At 44.2% G+C, this 24,165-nt stretch overlaps 1 protein-coding gene across 1 annotated transcript in view; it reads right to left on the minus strand.

Moving 5' to 3' along the window:
- Positions 1-24,165, minus strand: part of abat (4-aminobutyrate aminotransferase) — a 43,777-nt gene that overhangs the window by 16,313 nt on the left and 3,299 nt on the right. Inside the window, exons 3-6 of the mRNA XM_080487665.1 lie at positions 6,682-6,819; positions 4,317-4,414; positions 4,103-4,132; positions 1,791-1,908 (exon numbers count right to left, since the gene is read on the minus strand). Of these exons, the coding sequence (XP_080343791.1) occupies positions 1,791-1,908; positions 4,103-4,132; positions 4,317-4,414; positions 6,682-6,751 (316 nt within the window). The 5' untranslated portion in view covers positions 6,752-6,819. The remainder of the gene's footprint in view (positions 1-1,790; positions 1,909-4,102; positions 4,133-4,316; positions 4,415-6,681; positions 6,820-24,165) is intronic.

Genomic DNA, 24,165 nt, shown 5'->3' on the forward strand with positions numbered 1-24,165 from the left:
AGGGGGATGGTAGAAGACTTGAAGGAGGATGGAATGTGGCATGTCTCCAGTGAGGTGTTGAAAATGTCTGAACACAGGGGACTGCTAATCAGCACAGAGCTTCAAGGTGGAGGGAGAGACAGAGTCCGGCCCACTTGCTTTGCGGGGGTTCTACCTCTTACCAAAAAACAAGACAGACCAGTGCGAACCAACACACCGCGGTGCCATCTTTCATTTCATATTCCAGACTGGAGGCAGAGTCTGGGTGAGGCTGGGGGCATCAGGGATTCCACAAAACAAGTTGTACAAGAAACCCTCAAACGTCATTATGAAGAGTTTTAATGATTTCTACTGAACATGAATGGAACATTGAATGAAGATCATGAACGGTTCTCCTGAACATAGGTTCTCTTGCCTCCTCCTTGCTGCCAGAGACTTGGCAGCTCTTCTTCTCACATATCTGAGCCACATTTGTCTTGAAAGAAGAAGCAGTTGAGACCCTCAGAATATCTAGAACAGGGGTCGGGAACCCGCGGCTCTTTGGTTCCTCTGCTGGGCTCCTTGAGCCTCGGTCCCACTGCAGTACATCCCTGAGCGCGGTGGTCGAAGCTACGGTACGGGAAGGCAAAGCACACCCAGACCAAATGTGTTGCGCGGATCCACTGCAGAGAGTACGGTAAAATGTAGGCGGGTTGTGAACGACGCAGGGATGTAACGTCATTACACAACTATAGAGGCCGGATCGGCAGCTCTGCAGCCGTCCGAAGCTGTGAGCTCCAAGCGGCCACTGTGGAGCGCCACTTTTCAATAAATGCAGTCAACAAAACCACCAGTGTGTGCAAAGCGGTACGATGGTCACTACCGATGCTTCATGCTGATGCTCACAGCCACAGAGGCTAATGCTCTCTTAACTCTGAATTACCATGAATCCCACAACAACTCAAAGACATTGAAAGCCACTCCACTCACATCACGCTTCTAAAAACCCTGATCTCCTGTAGCGTCACGGAGCTGATCGCTGCAATGCATTGTGGGAGTTTCTGTTGGTGGTGTTTCAGATGTAATTATAGGAGTAATATTAGGTTTGTAGTGTTGGTAATGGTTATGAATAAAAGATAAGCTCAACTTCTTGAGTTCTTCCTTTACATGGCTCACTACAGACTTCCAGGGGTTCGAGTTTGTTTAATTCATTTACCCAAAAAAGCACAGAACTTCATGTGCAGAGTCTTTGATGTGTTTTTAATCAACTAAAGCAAAATTGGTTAAGAAGAAATTAGTATAACATGAGAACAAAGATGGTTCACTCAGTTCAAGTTGAGATTCACAACAAAAAGTAACTCAGGATTCTCTCTACAGTTCCGTAAAATGTCTTTTGTGTTGCTCTTTCATGTTAGGATTCATTTAATTTAAGCAACAGAAATATCTGAGGAGAAACGTGGGAGTTGAGAGAGTCCACTCTTTTTAGTGAGTCAATACAGAAGAACCAACTGTGGAGTTTCCATCTCTAAAATGGACCAAATGTTGCGAAACCACCTCCAGCCATGGGGGGGCAGTGTTGACATTAGAAGTGATTAACAAATATCAGACATGTCTTTTTTAATATAACCAGTAGTTATCATTGACTCCCTTCTTTTTCTCTTCAAAAATAAACTCTTGTTCTTGGTTTTCGTCCAGTTTGTTGACTTGGAGCAGCGCCCTCTGCTGGATTCCAACACAGTGTGACAATGGGACCATTTCATACGTCTTCAATGTCGTCGATACCGGAATGAAAACTAATGAAAAACACCACCGATTGTGATTCTCTGACTCACCGATGGGGATGGACGAGATCTGGGTGTACACGTCCAGCATGCGGTTTCCATCCACATCCACCAAGTAGTTCCCTCGGCTTTCCTCATAGTTGCAGAAGAAGTTTACAGCTCCCACATTCTGGGAAAAGAACAAGTTCTGGATTACAAACTAAAGCTCTTTTACCTTTTTTGGGGGGTTCCATGTTTACTGGGATCATTTGTTTCAATTAGACCAACTTATTCTAGGCTGGTTCAAACCAAGGGGCGACCAGAACCTTACTGAAAGATCCTGTTTCCTGTGACATCGCCCACCTCGCCTCACTCTGCCTCGCCCTGCCCCACCTCTCTCTCCCTCGCCCTGCCCCGCACTGCTCTGCCCCACTCCACTCTGCCCCGCCCTGCGACGCCCCACCTCGCCCCACCTCTCTCTCCCTCGCCCTGCCCCGCACTGCTCTGCCCCACTCCACTCTGCCCCGCCCTGCGACGCCCCACCTCGCCTCGCTCTGCCCCACCCTCTCTCTCCCTCGCCTCCCTCTGCCCTGCACTGCTATAGACCTATAGAACTCAGAGCTGTATAGAGGTTTATAAGCAGAAGTCTACTTCTAATTTTCTATGAGATTCTTCTGCATTTTTGGTGTATTTGGGCGTCACAGCGCCCCTACAGGCCTGGCATGTTTACTACATGCCCTGAGGCCTCGATTTCAGCCGTGTCCATAGTGACGTGTGGATGGAGGTTTTTTTTTGAGAACGCCAGGAAGAAAAAACCTTGTTTTGTCTGGTGTGGACGTGGCCATGTTGGGAGTGGACAGCACGAATCCAAATGAATTATGGTGTCACTTAGAGACTTTACACCCTAATCATGCTGATAAGCCGCTTGAGTTTTTCCAGTGAAAATGTGCTAAATATTGCCAACAATCATCCCGCTGTGTGAATGCTACTTCAGTAAAGCAGCGAGTAACATTAGAATCATGTAATGTGGCGTACGGAAGAGTATCAGGGCTACTGAAGAAACGTCCGTCCATCGACATGCCAGCGCATGTGACTGCTTCTACAAAATGCATTGCAGGCAGTTTAATGAAGTGGTGAAACGGTGCAGTTGTGCAGTCATCATCAGAATCAGGACTGTAAGAGACAGAGCAGCCTGCAGCTCTCCGGCGCAGACGTCCGTCCACTACCAAGGACAAAGGCACGGATCCCGGGGTGCTTAGAACATGTGTGATTATTAAACAAGGGAATCCTGTGTAAAATCACATGTTCATAAGCAGTAAGCAACACTAAAGAGTCAGAATTAAGTGATTTAATGTGAATTCACATCCAGGGGTAAATGATGAGGGACGGTCAGACGTTCTGGACGACTGTTCTTTGTGGAAAGAAATTCTCAACATTGATTTTTGACGTTTTCTAAAGTGCGTGAGGGTTTTTTTTGCCACTGAATGTTTTTTTCTTCTGTGGCCCGAATACTCTTATACTATAACAATTTAATAGACAAATTATACTATTTATCGTCACGCAGGGAGTGTGTGTGTGTGTGTGTGGGAGGGAAATGTTTTCTTCTTTCTTCAGGGGTCGTTACAGAAAATAATTGAGAAGCACTGATGTAGATTATGACAATGAGCCTTCACATTGCATTTAGCTCATTACTGGTCATCATTTGAATTTACATTAACCGGCCTTATAGCGCCTGTGAAGAGACAATGCTGTGGCCAAATTCAAGAACACAATCCATCAATTTTTACTTTAGTTTCATCTGTGAATCCAGTGGAAAACAGTTGACACCGCATTAGCATTAGCATTAGCCCCACTCAGGTTATTTGGTTGTAGATGAAGCAGTAGCCTTATTTCCTCCACATTTGATTCTATTGATCCAGGGACGATAAAAAAAGACCAGCAGTGACACCAGTTCAACTCTTTTATCTGTTTCTCAGAACAGCTTTATATTTTTCAATTTCTCCCCAGTGTTTTATTTATTTTACCAAGAGTGGAACACAAACTTTTACTTTCAGCAGCAATATTGCAACACACACACACACACGCACGCACGCACGCACGCACGCGCACACGCGCACACACACACACACACACACACACACACACACACACACACACACACACACACACAGTATGTGGAACAGGGTTTACAGCTCACCGTTATCAGAACTGGATATTCTATCTGGACGCACGTACTTACTTGTTTACTCGGGCTTAAACACGCACTCACACGCACATGCACTCATGATGATTTTGTGTGTGTGTGGGAGTGTTAGATAGTACTTGTGTACTCAGGCTTCAACAAACACACACCAAAGTCAGCACACACACTGATTCTATCTCACCTGGATGTCTCCCAGCTGCTTGGTCAGAGTCTGCAGGTAAGAAACGCAGAGAATGTAAAGCTTGTAAAGGTGTGTGTGTGTGTGTGTGTGTGTGTGTGTGTGTGTGTGTGTGTGTGTGTGTGTGTGTGTGTGTGTGTGTGTGTGTGTGTGTGTGTGTGTGTGTGTGTGTGTGTGTGTGTGTGTGTGTGTGTGTGTGTGTGTGTGTGTGTGTTACTTGTGACCGCGGTCCAGGCACGGTGGTCTTCATGGACGGACCATCATAGTCGAACTCCACCTCGGTCTTGGTTGCGGCCTTACTGACGTACCTGCAGCCTGAAGCAGAGACCAAAGGGATTCTGGGTAAATGTTATGGAGTACACGACGACACCGTTAAAATTCAATTATGACTGAAAAATAGATACAATTGATGAAAGATTTCAGCTTTTTCATATTTAATTGTAAAACATTTAAACTGAAATTATTTTTTAAAGTTTTTTCCCAATTAAAGACAATTCTTCTTAAAGTTCTAAAATATTCTCAGATAATTCCAAATTTGCAATAAAAATTTTTTTGATAACTTTTGAATTCCAGACTGAAGAGACAATTGTCTTTGAATGCTCTAAATATTTGCCCAGATGAAGGTTCCTCTGTGTGTTCAGTAGAACCCAGGGAGAGCTGCAGGTTCCAGTTCTTGCAGATTATCATGAAGGCTATTGGACGAGTCCCGGCACCTGATTGGACAGAATTTGACGCTGCTTCACTGAGGTGTTTGTTCCTCTAACACTTTGTCCAACAATTGGAGCATGTTTTAGCACATTCCCTGCTTCAACACACCTGACTGCATGAACCGGCTCAGGTGAGGACAGGCACACCTGGTCCAGTCCAGTCCAGTCCAGTCCTTCACAGGACAAACACTCATCTCGGGACAACCTCCCAGCATGTTTTAGGGCAGTGAGGTTAATGGCTGACCCTTCAAGAACTTCCATTATTTCTTCCTTCACATAATAAATAACTAGAAAACACCACCTCATTAAAGATATCTCTCCTTATCCTTTATGGTTCCTTGTATTGAGGCTCATTTACATCATTATGAAGTAAGATGAAATATAAAATCTATTTTATAATCCAGCAATAGTAAAAAACATGGGATTACTTTATCCACTCCAACATGTTGATGATAACAAAGTTGTTTCACATAGTTTAAGCATATTCATAAATTGCAGTTTATGTTGAACTCATGAAATTTGAGAACTAAGAGCATTTTATTAGTTTATAACGAATCAAGGGAGGGAGGGAGGGAGGGGGGGGTGAGGGAGGGAGGGAGGGAGGGAGGGAGGGAGGGAGGGAGAGGGGGGGGGGGGGGGGGTGAGGGACAGCGTATCAGAAGTTTGACATTTATGACACTTTCGTTCAATATTGTTCGCCCACATCACCGTCGCACTCTGACGTGCTCAAAACGTCAACATGCACCATGTGTGTGTGTGTGCATGCCTAGCATGCTAAGCAGTTTTAACGATTTTAGCTACTTAGCAATTTTAGTCAATTTAACTCCATTTAGAGCAGCTTAAACCATTTTAGTTATTTTATCACCTGAAGTCCTCTTGAGCTGCTTAATAGTTTCAGCAGTTGAACACGATTGAGTGGGTTTTAGCAGTTTTAGCAGTTTTAGCAGCTTTAGCAGTTTTAGCAGTTTTAGCAGCTTTAGCAGCTTTAGCAGTTTTAGCAGCTTTAGCAGTTTTAGCAGCTTTAGCAGTTTTAGCAGCTTTAGCATATTTACTAATTTTAGCTTGCTAAAGCCATTGTAGGGTTTTTATCCAATATTTAGGTCATTTTATCCATTGGTGGTATTCTATCATTTGTAGTCCTCTTTAAAAGATTTAGATGTTTTATTACTTTTAGCATTATGACATTATTTAACCACTTTTACCTGTTAAAGTTTCAGCAATTTTTGCCGTTTTATCTTCATTTTCTTTGTTTCATGCTTCAAGCTAATTTACCAGCATTAGATATTTAACATTTTATGTTAAACTGTTTTTCATAGTTTTATCATATTTGGTCATTTTTAGCTATTTTTGGCGTATCAGCTGTTTTAGCCATTTTGACAGTTTTAGTATATTTGACATTTTCCCCACATTTGACGTTCTGCGCTCTCATAATACATTTTTATTTCACCTCTCACACCGGGAGTATTGGTCACACCGGGCTAACGGCAAAAGTTACTTCATGATTGGAGAAGTTTCCAGTTATAAGTAACTGTAATCTGTTTTATTTATACAACACCCAAACTGTTCCAGAAGTGATGAATTTAATTATATATATATAAATATAATTTCATTTGATTAATCTCTGTTAGATGTCTTCATCCAGACATCTTTTCAATGACTTTTTGATTTTTAGAGATGTGAGGAGGTGAATGAGTGCGTTTCAGGAATCTGTGAAGGTTATTACTGCAGGCCTCATTAAAGACCAAGGCAGAGTTATATGTGTAGGTAACTGACTGATGTATTTACAGTCGCTGCTAAATACAGGCAAAACGTCTCAAAGAATGCATTTGTGAATGTGATCCGTTAACAACCAGTCATAACTGGGTGAGCTCTTACCTGGAGCACCGAGCCACAGGTTCTTCTGCAGGTGGAAAGCGAGCCGACGGCCGATCAGGGACGCCGCCATGACGGAACACAGGAGAAGGAAGAAGAGACGGAGGAAGAGTGGCAGAACCTGCCCCCGGGCTGAACCTCCTACGAGAGAGAGACGCACGGCGTTACTGACGCCCCGCTGCACACTTCACTTCTTAACCGACCCAAACAGGTTGATCTATTGATGATTGACCAGACCAGAGGACCTTTGGTACAGCAAAGATATAATGGTAATAACAAGCAGTCCGCCGCGGCATTGTGGAGCTTCTTTTTTTTTTGTAAAGCTGATCTTTATTCATGAGCAGCAGCCATTCAGGGCTTCGTGCTGCTCCTGTGTTCTCCTCTATGATAACGTTCTGGAGACACTCTGGACCAGTCCTCGTCAATCTACTCAAATCTTCATGCTTTTGGCTTCAATCTACTCAACTTTGAGGCCCGTTGGACTCCACAGCACTTCAAGAGAAAATGCAGCATTTTCATAGCAACATGTCCGTCTCCATGGAAACTGTAGAAACACTGGAAATGATGCAGTCAGCATGTTGGGCTGAGTACACACACACACACACACACACACACACACACACACACACACACACACACACACACACACACACACACACACACACACACACACACACACACACACACACACACACACACACACACACACACACACACACACACACACACACACACACACACACACACACACACACACACACACACACACACACACACAGCAGAGAACAATGAGCTCTAAACATGAACACTGGGAGAACACAGACATTCTAGTGGACAAACCACCAAGTTAAATTGTGATTACAGTCACCGTAATAACAATCCAACTTGGTGGTTTTATTTTGACAGTGACTGTCAAAACAAAAGTACCAAGTACGAGGAGAATATGGACTGAGATCATGACACCAAGGAAGAAACTTTCTTCTGATTGTCCAGCTACTGAGCATGTGCAGAACGACTCGTACTATGACCATGGTGCACATAGCAGCTTTTTCAGTCGTTGACTCGGGACAGAGCCCGAGCGTTTCCAGAAAGTTGTCACCCGTTTACATGACAACGGACCCGAGCCATGTTGAAAAGTTCCACCTTGGCAGCCGGTTCCATTTGCAGTGGCTCTGTTGTGTAAACACACGCCCACCGTGTCACCAACGTTTTGTGTTTTCACTTGAGATTGTTGTCATGTAAACAGGCCGCAGATCTAAACTGGGTGGTGTCCTACAACATGAAGTCCACAACACGTCAGTGCAGGACAGGGCAGAGCGCAGCGTCTATTTACACACTGCAGCTCGCTGGTGAGTTTACCAGTCACATTCTAATCACATTGAGCACCTGGTTACTGTGTGAAGCTGCTCAGCAAACCTCCTCTTATCACAGAAACAGTTCAGTGAAACGTATTTCTGAAAACATTTGAAGTGAGAATTAAGCTTTCCAGTTTCTGAATCTGACTTTGATTTGTTTTCATTACTGCTAGTTTTATGAAAGTTTTGCGACGTGTCAGAGCTTCGCTCTCTGCGCATCATTTGCATAAAATTGGTTGGATTCAACTTTACGCAATATATCAGCAGGCAGTTCCAGAAGGACGCAATCTAACGCCGCACTGCAGCCAGCATGCATGACCATGTTTAACATATACAACTGCAAATTTTGAAAGTTTGCCTGTTTTCTGGGCATTTTAATCAACTATACTGGATTAAACCATTTAGTCGACAAAGAAGCAAACTGTGTCTGTGAGTTGAGGCTGCCTGTGATTCTCATCAGAGCTTTAGTCCCGCTTTGACCTCTCTCATTATTTCAGTCAAGAACTCACAGCCCAGTCTTCTATCTTTTACGTACCACCGGTGTTACGACAGCTTTGAGAAGAAACAACAATTTGATGTAAAACACTAATAGAGCAGTAGTAGAAAATATTTATTGAGTATTTGTGAGGATTGACATGAAATGACTGTTTCAGATGATGTAACAGTCATTGGAGAACCTTCCAGAGGAGTTTGTCTTCATGTCCAGTTGTGAGGACTTTCACAGCGCCGAATGAAAAAAATCCCTTATGACCTCATAAGAATAATAATGGACGAACTCGTCTCCTCGTCCGTGAACTCTTATGTAAGACTGGCAGTACGAACAGGAAAAATCCAGTTTGATTCCATCGCACCGATCTAAAGACACACACACACACACACACACACACACACACACACACACACACACACACACACACACACACACACACACACACACACACACACACACACACACACACACACACACACACACACACACACACACACACAGTTCCTTGGCAACACCTCAGCGGACTGGATGGAACTGGTTTCAAATGTGAGTTACACAAGACTGCATCTTCATATGGGGGGGGGGGGGGGGGGAGGGGAGGGGGCTTATGTAAGGGGAAGTGCTGGAGTGATTGGAGCTGCAGTCTGAACACAAAGGGACTCACAGACCGTTCCAGCAGGGGCTGCTGCTGCATGGGGGTGGGGGGGCCGGGTGGTCCCTGGATGCCATGGAAGCCCCCCCACTGACGCTCATCACACAGACACAAAAAGGCCATGATGCAAACATTTGCCTGAAGTTGCCACAAACTGAGTGAGTTTACAGGAGATCCTGAGGAATCTGGATCTGGGACTGTGCTGATACTGGACCGGTCGTCATCACAATATCAACAAATCACAAAAGACTGAGGGACCTGCGGTAGATTGTTGCACTATTTATGCACTATATTTTCCAATGTTCTAAATAAGAGGATCAGTGTTATTTGAAAGAACAAAGACAATACCATTCACTGATTGTATTTAATCTCAAATTACATCACAAATCTCAAAATACATGATAGTGTTGTTGAGTATTGTGACATCACAAATATGGATGTCATCAAAATTTTCCTCCATATTTTTCCCCACAGAAAAGTTTTAAACAGCGGCTGCCTAGTTTAGTGAGGTTTAGCGTTAGCAGGTCACAACTGTGACGGAACGGAGCAGTATGCACCCAGACCCAAACCTGCTGTGCGTTTCCACCGCAGAGGGTACGGTTAAAATACAGGTGGGATTTTGAGCGCCACAGATGTGACGTCATAACAGTATTCTCAGCTGGGGGCGGGGCCTCGACCCGGGCCGTATGAATCCCCTGTTGTTGTTGACATCCTCCGCTTTGCACTCGTTGTTTTGGAAACTAGTTTTGCTTTTTTTTGTCTCAAAATGTATCTGTAATTAGGTTTTCAAATGTGTAAAAAATGTGTTAATTTGTATTAAAATGTGTACCTGTAATAAGACTTGCCAGTGCGTACAGGGATATTCATAGTTGAAAAGTCTACGTATTCGGCTACAAGTGCTGGAAATACAGACAAATCAGAAGCTTCAAAATTGGCTTTACTCATGACTTTTGCTCCACTTCTGAGAGGATTTGTATCCGTAGTATCAGGGCTTCTGTGCCCTGAGCGCAGCCTGGCATTCTGGCGGCGTACTGCTCTGCTGCCTGGACTTCAGCAGTTAGGTCACCTGCAGGCCATCAGGAGGCGCTACGCCCCAGAGTCTTTGAGCATACGTGACACTGTGGGGCAGGGTGAAATAAACGTTGTTTCATTCACTGTACTAGTGACAGTAAATGGAAATCAGGAAATGGAGGGATCAGTAACGTGCCCTCTCGCCCTGACGCAGTGGAAGCAAACAGGTCTGTGGGTAAACTTGTCCCTTGTTATTCCAGCCAGCTCACTGGACTTTCATTGCCGTTACCTCCCTGCAGTTATAGGAGCTGATTAAAATGATCCAATACCCAAATGCTGGCCATGACTTTCTACTGTGACTTTCACTGGAACCATCTCAGTAATGGAGGACTGCCAGAATGAAGCATCCTGTCAGCCTGCGCTCAGGGCACAGAAACCCTGATAATACGGATACAAATCCTCTGATGGCAGAAGTGGAGCAAAATTTATAAGTAAAAAAGAAAGCCAATTGTGACACCGATCGACTCGTAACTGGTGATTTGTCTGCATTTTCAGCCAAACTTTTCAACTATGAGTATTCTCGTACGCACTGACAAATCTTATTACAGGTACACATGTTAATACAGATTCTCAGATTTTTTACACATTTGAAAACCTAACTACAGATACATTTTGAGATGACTTTTGCAGATTCTGCTTCATATTGAAAACTCTCACTTCATGCACCAGTGTTCTCGGCAGCTCGTTACACCGTCACTAGTGAAGTTGACGCTGTAATCAGGGCCGCTGTCTTTCAGTTCAGCATAACAGCGGTGAGGGAGGCGGTTTTATGGGGGAGGCGGGGCCCATTGCACATGCATACGGTGTTAAAGACCGATTCACCTGCACCCTTTGCTCCCGTGCGACGTCAAAGGTCAATCTTATAATAATGTTGGTTTCAAAGCGTGTCAATAACAATAAACGCCTGCGGAGCATCACAGTGCACTTCCAGACGAAATCAAATGACTGACGGGTCGGATTTTTCTTGTTTACTTCCACATTCGGCCACAAGTCTGAGACGGGGCTATACATGGCGTCTATTTACGCACTGCCGTGTGGCGCACACACAATCCAGCTCGCTAATGAATCAGTCCTATTTCAATCAGGTTAACCATGTAGCCTTGCTACTGTGTGAGGTCTGACGCTCATTAGCATGTAGCCTTGCTACTGTGTGAGCTCCGACGCTCATTAGCATGTAGCATGTAGCCTTGCTACTGTGTGAGCTCCGACGCTCGTTAGCATGTAGCCTTGCTACTGTGTGAGCTCTGAAGCTCGTTAGCATGTAGCATGTAGCATCACTACTGTGTGAGCTCCGACGCTCGTTAGCATGTAGCCTTGCTACTGTGTGAGCTCCGACGCTCGTTAGCATGTAGCATGTAGCCTTGCTACTGTGTGAGCTCCGACGCTCGTTAGCATGTAGCCTTGCTACTGTGTGAGCTCTGAAGCTCGTTAGCATGTAGCATGTAGCATCACTACTGTGTGAGGTCTGAAGCTCGTTAGCATGTATCAATCAATCAATCAATCAATCAATCAATCAGCTTTATTTGTATAGCACTTTCTGTACACTTAATTTAAAACAAAGTGCTAAACATGATTTGAAAACAGTGCAAAGATACAATAGATAAAATGAACTCTCTCACACACACACACACACACACACACACACACACACACACACACACACACACACACACACACACACACACACACACACACACACACACACACACACACACACACACACACACACACACACACACACACACACACACACACACACACACACGCAGACATGCCTGGTGGTATGGAGACATGGCAGGACACTGAGGACTAAAGTGAGGAAAGGTCACATTTGGGGGCCGTCCACACTGGGAGTGGCACAGCCTCTAACCACAGGGGGCGCTGCCCCACAGAACCCCCCAGCCCAAGTCAAAAGTCACGGCCGGGTTCTGTACGGATGAAGATGGTTCAAATCCAACAGTTTGGGTAAAAGTTTCTCTCTCTGCCCTTCAGGACCGAGAACTAGAACCTGTGTTTTGTCCTGGTTGAGCTAAAGGACGTTTGCTGCCGTCCAAGACTTAATATCTAAAATACAGTTAAGAAGGCCATCAGTTGTCCTCGTGTCCTCAGGAGACACCGCCACATACAGCTGTGTGTCATCAGCATCGCTATGGAAGCTGATGCCATGTCTCCTGAGGACGTCCCCGAGTGGCAGCATGTCAAGATTAAAAAGGATTGGGCCTAAAACCGATCCTTGGGGAACCCCACAGCTGACTTCATGGGTTCCTGAGGAACGTGTATCCATACTTACAAAGAAGCGTCGATCTGTGAGAAAAGAACTGAACCACTTAGAAACATCAGCAGAGACGCCGGCCAGATTCCTGAGTCTCTCTAATAAAAGGACCTGATCAATGGTGTCAGAAGCACTAAGATCCACTAAGATCTAGACTGGGAGCTGTTGGGAGTCTTGATTGCCCCTGATGCCATTTAAAATCTTTAACAGGGCTGTGCTGTGGTTCTTCCTCAAACCAGACTGACGCCTCTCTAAAAGGTTATTTGTAAGTTAAATATCATTTAAGTGAGTAAAAACTATTTTTTCTCTAATTTAGCTTCAAAATGTTCAGTTGGCTACAGGACGGTAGTTCTTAAGAACCATGGGGTCTAAACTGCTCTTCTTCAGAAGGGGCACCACCACCGCCGTTTGAAAGGCGGTGGGGAAACCACCGTCTGAAGAGAGCAGCTGACCATGTTTAAAAGCGGTTCCTCAAAGAACCCTGAAATGACTTAACAAGTGATGGAGGGAGTGGAGCTAAAAGGCAGGCTGTTGGCTTCACCTGGGAGAAACTCCACCAAGCATCAACCAGGGACAAACCGTCCAGTGAGTCCTCAGGTGAAGACACCAGTCCAGGTGAGGTCAAAGGTAAAAGACTGGATCTGATGTCTTTTATTTTGCTTCTGAGGTGGAGGACATAATCCTGCCAAAAGGAGGCAGTGGGTGAGGAGTTCTTATTAGAATTGGTGTTTGTTAAAAGGTGGAAGGTGGAGAAGAGGAGTGTGGGGTTATGTTTGTTGTCTCTGAGGAGCTTTGAGACGTAGAAGGTCCTTGATTGTTTGACTGTTCCATTGTAAGACTTGAGATGGTTTGGATGATTGGATCATTTTATTAATGAGTCAAGCTAAGCAGCCAGAACCTCGAAATGAAAAAGCATTTCTGCTAATGCATTTTAATTTTCAAATTTGACATTTCAAAATTAATTTTGGTCACAATTTGCTGGGGCATCTTTTAAAAAAAATCATTAAAACTTAAACGTCTTTTTCATTTAATTAAGGCACACAATAAGCAGACTTGTTAAAGAAAATTAAAATGCAGTTTGGATGATTGACCATCAGTTTTTATTTATGAGTCAAAAAATGCAGTTTGATCCTAAAATGAAAAAGCATTTCTGTTAAAGGGGACATATCATGCTAAATCCACTTTTTTAGCCCTTAAATGCATTTTGTTGTATATTTAGAGTGTTTAGAAGTACAGAAAAGTTCAAAGTAGTCTCTTCAGGTGCTCCGTTGATATCTTTATATTCTGTTTTGGTCATATTTTGCGATCGGTTTCGATTTTTCTATTCTCTATTACGTTTTTTGAACAATGACGTCACAGTATTCTCAGCGGAACTGCCAAATTAGGACATCGACACTTCGAGCAATCCGCCATTTTTGTTTCTCGCTGCGATTTTGTAGTCCAACCGAAGTTACGAGAGGATAAGTCGAAATGTTCGGTTGTTGGATGTAGTAACCCACAAGCTTCGTTACACCGTCTCCCAGCATCAGAACCTTTTCCAAGTGCCTGGTTGAGTTTTATTTTTCACAGAAATGTACCCACATCTGTGGGTAAGGTCATTTTTGTGTGCGCGAAGCACTTTAAGGACGACTGCTTCAGCAACCTCCGCCAGTATAAAGAAGGATTTGCCGAAAGACTTGGTCTGATTGAGCGGTCAGTTCCTTCTATCTATGGAGACGACGACCAGAGCACTTCGGTAAGCTGTATATAACGCTAAAAAGTGTGATGATAAGACGTCCCTGTCATTGTTTTGTTAGCATTAGCAGTTGCACCGTCTTCATATGTTAGCGCTGTGTGCTCGTTTTAGATTAGAATGTAACTTCTGTGTTAAATAGTCGTTGTAATACAGGCAGTATTGTAGTAGTGGGCATGGATGGAGAAGTTAGTGTAAATATAGTAACACACCATTGCGTTACATCCATATGAAGACGTTGTTCTTCAGGTGCATCATGGTCATTTTCATCTGGCTCCGCCGGGTCCGACTCTGGCTCCAACATGTATGGCTGGATGGACAAATCTTCCCTTGTTGACATTTTGTAAATAATGTGTGAATATAAAGTTTCTGCGCCGCTAGATAATTGTATCTGTTCTATCAAACTACAAAGATGGCCGAACAGGGTGACGTTGAACCGAGTGTCACCTCTGCAACCTGGAGAGGAGGCGGGGTATGAAGAGACCGCCCCAAAACGAGTTGCTCTCAGAAGCGCATCAGAAAAGGGGTAGAAAAGGGGCCTGTGGAGCTCTAATAATGAGGAATTCAGACCCAAGCATTGCAGTTTCGCGTTGTATAGACCACAACTGTATGATTTATATGTAAAAAGGAAGGATTTAAAAGCATGATATGTCTCCTTTAATACATTTAAAATAGATTTTTGAGCCATATTCACTTCCATACCGCGGCTGAGAAGCAAAGTTTCCGCTGCTTGGAAGAAGAGTTCCCGTTTCTCTGGATCGAAATCATCAGTCATAATTCATTGAATCAACAGCAGCAGAGAGGCGTCGTCTTTTGACTCACATTAATACATTAACTTCAACGCGAAGCTGGAAAAATTTCACGTTCCGTCACTTCTTTCCTCCATTTCTGGATCAAAACAGAAAAGCTCCTCTCTTCTGATTGGCTGCGGAACAAAATCCTCTCTCCTGATTGGCTGTGAAATCCGTCAATCTCAGATAAGCACCGTCACATGCAGCTTCAGACTCCTCAGTTTTCCATTAAGTTTAGATGTAAAATGCAAGAAGTTCCTGAACATGTAAACATTGAATGCATTTTAATACCAGGATCTCTGCAACTTTAAGCATGTCTTCAAGCCTTATGGTTAGCGTCCATGCGATTTTTGCTGATACCCTTACGAGACACGAGACACGAGACAGCCAGCGTCGAGAGCGGTTCAGGAACCTCACGGCTCGGTCGGGTTCACGGTTTGACCCGTCCTCTAACTGAACAGTGCTTCCCCCAGAGGACGCAATGAAAACAACTGATTCTAGGTGGAAATCTGCCGTCAGGTTTGCACTTTGCTGTCTGACTGTCCTGTGGGACGTTTTTTGGCCAAAGACAAATGGTGACATAGCCTCAGTTCAGTTATCTGACAGATTTCTCTGCTCAACGTGCATCAATAGTTAGAATATCAAGTCATTGCAGAGACAAAGTCCACAAGGTGCAATTAAACTTGAAGCTGATTAAAACACAGAGTGTCATTTCCACACAAACTTCGGAACATATGGCATCAAACTAGGTTACAGAACAGTGGTTCTCACAGCGTGTCTGGGTGTGACTGATTCCCACATTCTCCAGAAGTATCTGGAGTACCTCTCAATCTTTTTATCAGCTACAAGTTCAACAGCCATCAATGTGAAATGAATTGTGTCTTCTATGGCCACAACGTCCATTATCATTTCTACTTATTGTTCACATTCACCGTTTCTGCTAATCGCAGATAGACGTCTGCTGCTTCCTCCACCACCCTCCCATTTAGAACCGAGTCAGGAACCATGTTAAAATGCAGCCGACACTGCCTGTCGCCATGACAACAGTGCAGGCAGCGAAAGAAAGGAAAGAGGCGACGGGTTGTGTGTGTAGCGATACTGGAACTATTGATTCACAGTCGTTTTCATCTACTGAGCAGCAAAGTTCCCTCTGACGTCTGTCCACATCCTGGAGACGTACACCGTGTCCTCAATGAGACGAAAACCTGCCTGAGATCCTTCATTCAGAAATGAGTGAGCCAGTGAGTCACTCAAAGACAAACTGAAAGCAGTCGACGCTCACCAGCATTTCAGCTAATGAAGGAACGAGGAAGATGAACTGTACATCTGCTGAGTCTCATTTAGAATATTTGAGGTACTTTTTAAAACCTAACATTGCTCATTGATGACAAATTAAATCAGCGGGAAGTTTGACAGTTTCATTGTTTTCCCAGAATCATCGTAATTAAAAATTGACAGAAATTGGCTGCAAGGAACATCGCGAGTAAACAACACATGCAGACCTTATCATGTGGAACAAGTAGCAATTCAGTCATTTAGCATTTGGACTTGTGTTAACAGTTAGCATTCGCAATGTCCAGCACGTACCCTTCCTATGGAGCATTGTCCACTGGATCAACCCACAGAACGTGGACAGAACATCGATAGAACATGGAACGAACGTGGACAGAACATGGACAGAACATCGATAGAACATGGACAGAACGTGGATAAAACGTGTATAGAACATGGACAGAATGTCGACAGAACGTGGACAGAACATGGGAAGAACGTGAGCAGAACGTGGACAGAACGTGGAGAGAATGTGGACAGAACATTGACAAAACATCGACAAAACATGGACAGAACGTGGATAAAACGTGTATAGAACATGGAAAGAATGTGGACAGAACGTGGACAGAACATGGGAAGAACGTGAGCAGAACGTGGACAGAATGTGGACAAAACATCGACAGAACATGGACAGAACATGGGAAGAACGTGAGCAGAACGTGGACAGAATGTGGACAAAACATCGACAGAACGTGGACAGAACATGGACAGACGTGGACAGAACGTGGGAAGAACGTGAGCAGAACGTGAGCAGAACGTGAGCAGGACGTAAGCAGGACGTGAGCAGGACGTGAGGAGGACGGGGACAGAATGTGGACAGACGTGGACAGAACATGGACAGAACGTGGACAGAACATGGACAGACGTGGACAGAACATGGGAAGAACGTGAGCAGGACGTGAGCAGAACATAAGCAGAACATGAGCAGAATGTGGACAGTCGTGGACAGAACATTGACAGAACATCGACAGAACGTGGATAGAATGTGGACAGAATGCGGAAAGAACATGGACAGACGTGGACAGAACGTGGACAGGACGTGGACAGAACGTGGGAAGAACGTGGACAGACGTGGACAGAACATGGACAGACGTGGACAGAACATGGACAGGACGTGGACAGAACGTGGGAAGAACGTGGACAGAATGTGGGAAGAACGTGGACAGGACATGGACAGACGTGGACAGAACGTGGGCTGGTTGATGGATTACCTTCAGCTAGTCTGTCTTGAGGACTTATTTGCACATATAAAACCAGGGGACGCTTTACAGCGACGCTCCCCGACACCAGCCACCGGTTTTAAGAAACATCGTCTCTGCGCAGAACTGCAAGTTAAGCTCCAGAAAGAAGTGCTGACTAAAGTGAAGCGTTTTTCAAAATAAAACTTAATGCAGACTAACGGAAATTTAAATCTACATCATCAAAATAAAACATTTTATTATCTCTTTGTGGCCTGGTATCCAATGATCCATGGACCGGTACCGGTCCGCAGCCCGGAGGTAGGGGGACCTTGCTGTACGTGACACTTTAAACCTGATGCATGATGGGGGTTCTGTCTAACCTGGTTGAAATTTGAATATGTAGAAAACAATACTGGACCTCCTCAGTCTTCCCTGCTCATGCATGCTGGCCCTGGAAAGCTACTGGAGACACAAACTGAGACACAGGTCAAGAAAGAAGACATTAGATCATTTGTTCGGTCTGTCTTCATTTGGTTGCTCAGACCTGTATTTTATAATTGGTTACAAAAGCAAGCACTGCCTGCTTTTACAGTGTGACCTACTTTTACAGTCAGGACTTCTCCCTTTGTGCTCTGAGAGCGATTGAAGCAGCTTCGGGTTTATTTCTATCTGAAATCCTAGAACATCCAGACTGCTTCACATTGCAAAAACATCAGCAAAAAAACTACAAAGAATTCTTAAAGATCTTCAAGACAAGACAATTATTTTATCTTTAATGGAGAAACGCCGTCTAATAAGCACTAGTTTTCCTCGCCTCCAGTTTTGGCCTGAAGGCATGGGGAATTGAACTCCACTGGCCTGTCCTTCAGAGAGCTAAAACTCCATCGACAAGAAAACTGTTGCGTAATGGCAGCCGCAGCGCGGCGGCGTTATCGAACACTGCGGCTGCTAGTCTCTGGCCTGGAGGCGCTCCATCAAACGCAACGTTTGTGAAGGGATGGATCAGGAAATATTACTACAAGAGAGCAACATGGACAACTGACCAACAGGAGCAGAAATCACTGTACAACACTTGACGTGTGATCAATCACTGATTTAGTCAGTGGAAGTCTTTAGCCACAGAGCAAAGCCATCCCAGCTGCTGTGGAGGAAGAGTTCAGATCTACTGGTCCCCTTCTCTTCTTCCTGGTCGGTCTTCAGGAAACATTTTCATCCTGAGGGAAGTGCTGACCGCTCTGCTAGCTGAAGGAACCACAACTCTCAGTGATGGTGTGATGAGAGTTATTTCCACCAGAGGCACCAATGTGACAGCCACTGCACGATTCTCCTATTGAGACCTCACCATTACTGCTGTTACAGACATTCAGAAAACCCCCCCTGGAAATATTGGCATGAGGCGACATCAAGCAGGGCCGAGAGGAAACAATCTGGTCATCATCCTGGCTGTTGGGAAACTACAACACTGCAACTATTTGAAGATAAATACTTATCTCTCCACTATAAAAATATAAAAGGCCCGGACACCAAGGGTGTACATTATCTAATATCTTTACTGCCTCCATGTCCTACTCCACAGACAATGCGTCTGTTGTTTATAGAAACCATAAAGTAGAACAGAGAGGACGGAGACAGGTGGAAATGATTCTGCTCATTTTATAAATTGAACATGTTTGAAAAGAATCATGTGGTCTCTCAAATCTACACAACTCAAACATAATGTACCTTTACTCTGCTGCTCACAACCACCTGCAACTAATTTGCCTGAATTTGCATTGTTCCCCACAAATTTGCAAATTTCTCCACATGCGAGATGAATAAAGGGATATCTTATCTTAAAGCTGCAGGTTTCCTGTCCTGATGCGACGTTTGAAACTGCATTTGTTTAGGAAGCACCGCGTTTAGTCCTTCCTCTAGCGTTGAGAGACTCTGGGAACCCGAGCCGAGGAGCACTGAGGAATACTTCTGGCAGCATGTTGAGATTAAAAGCCAGGCCCTGGAGACATTTTCAACACTTGACCCAGAACGTCCTGTAAGTTTTAATTAAAATCCAGTCAGACGTCTCAGGAATACACTAAGACTGAAGGGTTCTTGTACCAGAACAAGAGCTAGATGCAAGGTCAAACACTGTGTCTCATCTTTGTACAGTGCCAAGTCAGCCAAATTTATTTACGCCTTTCCAATTTCCTTCACTGGGGCTGGTGTGGGACGGTGCTGCCTGGCTGAAGGGCTCTCCTCTGGCATCTCCAGAGCATCACCTCTTGTAGGCCAACAGTAGATAGAAACTATAAGATACTGAAGACTCACTCCAGCAAACAGATGGAAGCAACAAGCACATCAGTCCTGGGTTTGGTTCAAACCTCTATTTCCAGTTTCTGTCGCAAAGGCTTGAGAAAGTATTGTGAAGACCAAACAAGACCAGGCAACGTCTGCAACATCCTCTGTTTCCCCAGAGAAGACTTGAGCCAGCCCCGCACCGGCCATGAGGCGAACTCCCTCCCACAGGTCCTGCCATGACCTCTGGGTCTGGCTTCAGTTGGATGAGTTAGACATCTCTAATGGTTCATCTCTAATGACTCTCAACCAGGATGAGTCCGGTTCATCTCTAATGGTTCATCTCTAATGGTTCATCTCTAATGGCTCTCAGCCAGGATGAGTCTGGTTCATCTCTAATGGTTCATCTCTAATGGTTCATCTCTAATGGTTCATCTCTAATGGTTCATCTCTAATGGTTCATCTCTAATGGTTCATCTCTAATGGTTCATCTCTAATGACTCTCAGCCAGGATGAGTCTGGTTCATCTCTAATGACTCTCAACCAGGATGAGTCTGGTTCATGAGTCTGGTTCATGAGTCTGGTTCATCTCTAATGACTCTCAACCAGGATGAGTCCGGTTCATCTCTAATGGTTCATCTCTAATGGCTCTCAGCCAGGATGAGTCTGGTTCATCTCTAATGGTTCATCTCTAATGGCTTTCAGCCAGGATGAGTCTGGTTCATGAGTCTGGTTCATCTCTAATGGCTCTCAGCCAGGATGAGTCCGGTTCATGAGTCTGGTTCATCTCTAATGGTTCATCTCTAATGGCTTTCAGCCAGGATGAGTCCGGTTCATCTCTAATGGTTCATCTCTAATGGTTCATCTCTAATGGTTCATCTCTAATGGCTCTCAGCCAGGGGGCGTTTGAACAAGTGATGATTCCAGGGATTGATTGGAAACAAAATGGTGTTCCCAGTTTCATTTGAAGTTTCACGTTCAGACGTCAACACTTTGATCAATGAACACATGGAAATGCCAGACAAGCTAGTGCTGGGCAACATGGCCCAATACGTTTTCTCAAAATGGCGAGATACAATATAAGCTCAATTTTCTTTTACCACACAGACAGTTCTTGGTCAAAGTCACCTTGAGGGATGGATGAAAATGTAAAATTTTCAAAATAAGTACAATTTCATCATCACGCCAGTTTGAGGCCACTTGTACACGTAGCCAGGGTTTCACAAAGCAGATATTCCCCTCACTGGTGCAGAGCCTGAAAGAGGAGCAGTCTGAAGTGTGTTTTGGTTTTGTTTGAAGTTAATAAAGTCTGGTGACTGAAAACTCAGCATCGGTCTGTGTGTGGACCCGAGCTCAACTCCACACCGGCTCCTCGTCCAACACAGAGAATACATGCGGTGGAAGGTCTCGTCAGTGCTGATGCAACTGAAAATCACACTCTTTAGCATGTAGCATCGCTGGTGTGTGAGCCTGAAACTCTTTAGCATGTAGCATCGCTGGTGTGTGAGCTTGAAACTCTTTAGCATGTAGCATTGCTGGTGTGTGAGACTGAAACTCTTTAGCATGTAGCATCGCTGGTGTGTGAGCCTGAAACTCTTTAGCATGTAGCATCGCAGGTGTGTGAGCCTGAAACTCTTTAGCATGTAGCATCGCAGGTGTGTGAGCCTGAAACTCTTTAGCATGTAGCATCGCAGGTGTGTGAGCCTGAAACTCTTTAGCATGTAGCATCGCAGGTGTGTGAGCCTGAAACTCTTTAGCATGTAGCATCGCTGGTGTGTGAGCCTGAAACTCTTTAGCATGTAGCATCGCAGGTGTGTGAGCCTGAAACTCTTTAGCATGTAGCATCGCAGGTGTGTGAGCCTGAAACTCTTTATCATGTAGCATTGCTGGTGTGAGCCTGAAACTCTTTAGCATTTAGCATGTAGCACTAATGGTGTGTGAGCCTGAAACTCTTTAGCATGTAGCATCGCTGGTGTGTGAGCCTGAAACTCTTTAGCATGTAGCATTGCTGGTGAGCCTGAAACTCTTTAGCATGTAGCATCGCTGGTGTGTGAGCCTGAAACTCTTTAGCATGTAGCATTGCTGGTGTGTGAGCTTGAAACTCTTTAGCATGTAGCATTGCTGGTGTGTGAGCCTGAAACTCTTTAGCATTTAGCATGTAGCACTAATGGTGTGTGAGCCTGAAACTCTTTAGCATGTAGCATCGCTGGTGTGTGAGCCTGAAACTCTTTAGCATGTAGCATCGCTGGTGTGTGAGCCTGAAACTAATTAGCATGTAGCATTATGGTGAGCCTGAAACTCTTTAGCATGTAGCATTGCTGGTGAGCCTGAAACTCTTGAGCATGTAGCATCGCTGGTGTGTGAGCCTGAAACTCTTTAGCATGTAGCATCGCTGGTGTGTGAGCCTGAAACTCTTTAGCATGTAGCATTGCTGGTGTGTGAGCCTGAAACTCTTTAGCATGTAGCATTGCTGGTGTGTGAGCCTGAAACTCTTTAGCATGTAGCATGTAGCACTAATGGTGTGTGAGCCTGAAACTCTTTAGCATGTAGCATTGCTGGTGAGCCTGAAACTCTTTAGCATGTAGCTTTGCTGGTGTGTGAGCCTGAAACTCTTTAGCATGTAGCATTGCTGGTGTGTGAGCCTGAAACTCTTTAGCATGTAGCATTGCTGGTGAGCCTGAAACTCTTTAGCATGTAGCATTGCTGGTGTGTGAGCCTGAAACTCTTTAGCATGTAGCATTGCTGGTGAGCCTGAAACTCTTTAGCATGTAGCATTGCTGGTGTGTGAGCCTGAAACTCTTTAGCATGTAGCATTGCTGGTGAGCCTGAAACTCTTTAGCATGTAGCATTCGAGTTACGTGCTGAAGAGTTAAACTGCTGAGCGACATCAGGTTACTCTGCTGGTGATGAAGTTGCTGGTGTTGTACCGAGTATCTTTCCCCTCTAATATTTTGTCACTAATTTACAGTCTGTCTTACTTTTGTCGTTCTCAGGTGACGTTACTGACGGATGATATCCTGTCCTGCCATTTTCTTAAACTTTTGAACTTTATCATTCCACTGCCAGAAAATGAAGAAACATGACTACGTTATACTTGATTATGTTTTGTCACTGCATCGATGCAGAATTGTCCACGTCCACATCGCAATGCATCGTCAAAACAATTCAATACCCTGAGTGTGGCAACTCAATAGTACTTCCCCCAAAAACACCTCATTTAAAACTAAGGAGACTGTGAGTACTATGATGGTACATCAGAGCTTCAACACAGAGACAAACAGGACAACATGAGTCCTGCTCCTCCAGGCAGTGGTACAGGAACCCCCAGCTTCCTACTAGTGAAGTACAATTATAGCCAGTTGGTGTTTTATTCATGGACAAGGTGTTGTTAGACTGTCATACCACTTCCTGCCATTAGTCAGAGCAGTACACCACTACACCCTCCTGAAGTTAAACCAGACAGATCACTGCTGCTTCAGGACATTCAGAGACATAAAACCAGTCGTAGCGTCCTCTTCACCTCACACAGCCTTGATAGCTTTTCAAGGAGCTACGAAGCTAACTGTGAAAGCTAATGTTAGCTTCATACTGTGACGGGGGAAACTTGCAGCCAATCATAATGTGAAACATCATCACAACCAATCATAATATGTAACATCATCACAGCCAATCATAATGTGTAACATCATCACAACCAATCATAATGTGTAACATCATCACAGCCAATCATAATGTGTAACATCATCACAGCCAATCATAATGTGAAACATCATCACAACCAATCATAATATGTAACATCATCACAGCCAATCATAATGTGTAACATCATCACAACCAATCATAATGTGTAACATCATCACAGCCAATCATAATGTGTAACATCATCACAGCCAATCATAATGTGTAACATCATCACAACCAATCATAATGTGAAACATCATCACAGCCAATCATAATGTGTCATCACAACCAATCATAATGTGTAACATCATCACAACCAATCATAATGTGAAACATCATCACAACCAATCATAATGTGAAACATCATCACAACCAATCATAATGTGAAACATCATCACAACCAATCATAATGTGTCATCACAACCAATCATAATGTGAAACATCATCACAACCAATCATAATGTGTAACATCATCACAACCAATCATAATGTGAAACATCATCACAACCAATCATAATGTGTAACATCATCACAACCAATCATAATGTGTCATCACAACCAATCATAATATGTAACATCATCACAGCCAATCATAATGTGTCATCACAGCCAATCATAATGTGTAACATCATCACAACCAATCATAATGTGAAACATCA

Source organism: Lipophrys pholis (genome assembly GCF_963383615.2).
Source record: "Lipophrys pholis genome assembly, chromosome: 19".
Lineage (NCBI taxonomy): Eukaryota > Metazoa > Chordata > Actinopteri > Blenniiformes > Blenniidae > Lipophrys > Lipophrys pholis.